This window comes from Aptenodytes forsteri, unplaced genomic scaffold, assembly GCF_000699145.1.
Source record: "Aptenodytes forsteri isolate BGI_AS27 unplaced genomic scaffold, ASM69914v1 Scaffold41, whole genome shotgun sequence".
NCBI classification, from domain to species: Eukaryota; Metazoa; Chordata; class Aves; order Sphenisciformes; family Spheniscidae; genus Aptenodytes; species Aptenodytes forsteri.
This window is the reverse complement of record NW_008796211.1, coordinates 1627099-1630603: the sequence shown is the minus strand read 5'-3', so window position 1 is coordinate 1630603 and position 3505 is coordinate 1627099. Positions and strand designations below refer to the sequence as shown.

Here is a 3505-nt window from a genome sequence, read left to right as displayed (position 1 = left end):
CACAGCATATTTTTAATATGAATACATATTAAATTTAAATAAAATTAATTAAAAAGTAACCAATTCATGTCGAGTAACCAAAGGGAAGCAAATACATGAAATATGAAATTGGGAAATAACAGTCTCAATCCAAAGATAAATTTTCATTTATTCTCATTAAAACCGTACCAATACTAAATTAATAAATTAAATTTTGTGGTCATTTTTAAACCATTTTAGGGTTACATTGTTGGAACCTTGCTAACTAAAAAAGGTTTCTGCTAGTTTTGAGGATCAAGGCCCAGATTATAATACTTAATAGTTAAACATATACGTGCAAATATTTCCACCAGAGAACAGACTACTCTGCAAGTGTCTGCAGATTTAGCATTATTTGCTTCCTGCATACTTTCATAGTTCTTTAATAGCTCCTCTTACTGCACCTTACACATCTTGCAGTCAGACACTGCTTAATAACTTCACCCTTTGTTTGGACTCCCCTGGAGCTGCAGATCTACCTTGACATTACTGTTTCCTACAATTTTAGTACCATTTCCAAGTACCAAGCAGGGAAGCAGAGACGAAGGCTGTATATTTATTTCTGTGTGAATCTTTTAATGAGTCATAGCTTATGATGTCATTCAAGCCATTAAAACATACATTTAGATACTCGGCACTAGCTATCTAAATGTAAATCTAGCCCTGTGGTCCCGAATCATAGAATGACTCAAAGACTTACAAAAACAGTGGTGGCACATGACATTTATGTAATTTCCAGACAGAATTTTTTTTTTTTAATTAAAAATGACTAACAAGTTATATCAGCCCTCGAACATCTCCTTTACAGTTCCTTTCTTTTAATTCCTTAAGATCTTTTTAATATTCCCATGCATATACTTAACTTCCTAGCTCTGATCAAGCCACACTAGATATAACATGACCAAGGGGAATGTGGTAGAGATCCCTGCAGTTGCTCTTGGAATGCCATGGAGTGATTAACACTGACCCTGTTGCTCATTGAGAATGCACTATTAGGATATGCAAAGTAACTTACATGGGGATGGAGAAAGGCTGTATTCCTATTAGCATTCATGGGAGCTATGCAGCTACAGTCTTGTTCATCAAGTTTGGAATATACCCTTTTGTTATTGATGGGAAAATGTCACTAGTTACAAATGGTTACACACAGGGGTGTAGCAGGGTCAAAGCAAACTCCAATACTTTCTTTCCCCCTCTAAGGCAGAGTGCTGCTTCAGCAGTTCTTTTCTGACCTGATGGTACACCTCTTTAGATAAAAGAAATGGTGAAATTCCCTGCCCTGCCCTTTTCTGCAGCCTCACAACCCAAAGATTAAAGAAAACCTCCAAAACGATATGCCATTAGCGGTGTATGACGGGACAATCATCAGACACCGCTGCAGGCATCACTGCGTATGAAGTCTGCCTTCGAACTCCTCTCCAGGTCCACCCACAGCTCTGACGGGTCTCATAAAACAGTCTTTCAACAGCATGAATAGGGTCTGAGTCATCAGTTTCCCAGCTACAGACAACTACAGTTGCTTCACTTCTATTACTGAAAGCTTCCTTTAAAAACCAAAACAAAACTGGCTGGTGCTGCAGATACTCTTTGCCAGATGTGGCATGACACCTCGTAATAGATGGAATTCTCATTAACTAAGTTATAATTACTTTTCGTCAATCTGAGATCCCCTGAGAAAATTTAGGGTTTATGGGAAGTTGATTCCATTCTGTCACCTTCAATATTGCTCTTGCTGGAAATACAGTTGGTGGAAGATTCAATCTACTTGCATTTTGCCATCCCCAGAAACACACAAAAACATTCTGGGACCCCTACAAGTATGTTCACACATTTGTCGTGTAATCTGATAATCCAAACCTGTCTTTGTTGTATAGCGGCTTCTATGTAAGGCTGTATCTGAGGCCTTCAGCGCTGCTATGTTAATTAGCAGAAGCTGTGCATCTGACCCATGATAAAAATAGGCGGCTTATTTCTGAGCAGGCTTTGATCGGGAAGATGCTACAAAATACTCTGAAGAAGAGAAAATATCCCTAGTTAGGCTCCTAAATGGTTTAGAAATAGGATCCTAAAATAGTCTCCTGACTTGTAAGAAACTTTGATTTGAGGGAATTCTAATTAAACTTGGCATCTACAGCAGTATTTTAACAAATCCAGAAAAATAGCTTCTACTAACTGTGCCCAACCTCCTGCTGGAAGGAAATCCTGTTTACACATTAGTACTCTTCCACGCTTCTCCACAAAGGGCAGCAATCAGACCTGCCTAATCTGGCTAGCTCATATTTTATGCTTACTGCTGACTTCTGCACCTGAGAATATTTATATTCTTTCATGCAAACTTTCTCTTACAACATAGAACTTCTACGCTCTTGACAGAACACTTATGCTGTGCCGAAATGTATTGCTTTTCTGAATGTTGATGCTATTTGGCTAGGGAGTACCTAGACAGCCTTAGAAATACTTTAATTTTACCCGATCCACCCCTCATCCATAATAGAGCACTATTTTAAGGTAGATACTGAAATACATATTTATTTACTCTTTAAAATAAGCTGAGACAGAAGAGCACGCTGCACCTTGATAGCTTATTTTACAATGCCTGGAAATGCAGCTTCAATCTTTTTCAAATTCTGTGGGCATGTAGTGTGACACTCAATAGAGCTACACAAGTGTTAGCTCTTATGTTTATGTCGAGATTCAAGTAATTTAGTTTTCAGAACTAAAGTCATTAAAGAATTCTGCCTTTGTTAATACCAAACACATTTCTAACCTCTGGTTGTTCAGGAAAGTCTGAAAACATCATATAACAAAGCTCAAAAACAAAAGGCAAAAAACCCCTTATTTGAAACTACTTTCTTAAATAAATCTGTTGAGGAACCAGACTCGCAACCGCATTTGTTTCAGCAATAATGCAATCATTTCTTCCAACATATTCAGCCTAACCTTAGAGCTGTCAGCTTTTGTAATACTGTACTTGTTCCTGCTGTAATCAGAACTTCCTTCTAAGGCCATGTCAGAAGAAACCCCACACTAGATTACACTTGCTAGTTACCAGACTAGGAAGTCTTCCTATTACTGCCCATTACCTCAGCAACTACAACAGCTGCTGTTAACAGTGAAAGTGACTCTGTTGGGGAAGAAAAGCTGAAGTACCTACAGGGTTTAGATTTATGGTTTCTCTCTTGTGAAAAAACACATCGGCGCGGGCTCAATACCTGTATCTCTGCAGTACTGGTCCTGAGGAGGGGCGAAAGGTGTGGAGGGTTAAAAAGAAACTGCCTGGCAACTTCTGAGTGAGCAGCAACGCAGCAAGAGCCAGTCAGGACTAAAAGGTACACAGGCTTCGGAGAGGAGCTGCCAACTGCTACAGGCAAAAAGGGCTCTTAGGAGAATTACCTTACTGGCCCCAATACATGACAGCTTCGCACCTGAGCGGCCTCCATTTCTCCAGGAACAAGGTCAGTAATAATGACGCATAAAGAAGAAACCC

The 3505-nt window shown here is 39.2% G+C and overlaps 1 protein-coding gene across 1 annotated transcript in view; it reads left to right on the top strand.

Moving 5' to 3' along the window:
• Positions 1 to 1368: 1368 nt before the first annotated feature.
• Positions 1369 to 3505, top strand: part of LYSMD3 (LysM domain containing 3) — a 10821-nt gene continuing 8684 nt past the window's right edge. Inside the window, 1 exon segment of the mRNA XM_009288286.2 lies at positions 1369 to 1440. Coding sequence (XP_009286561.2) covers positions 1369 to 1440 — 72 coding nt within the window.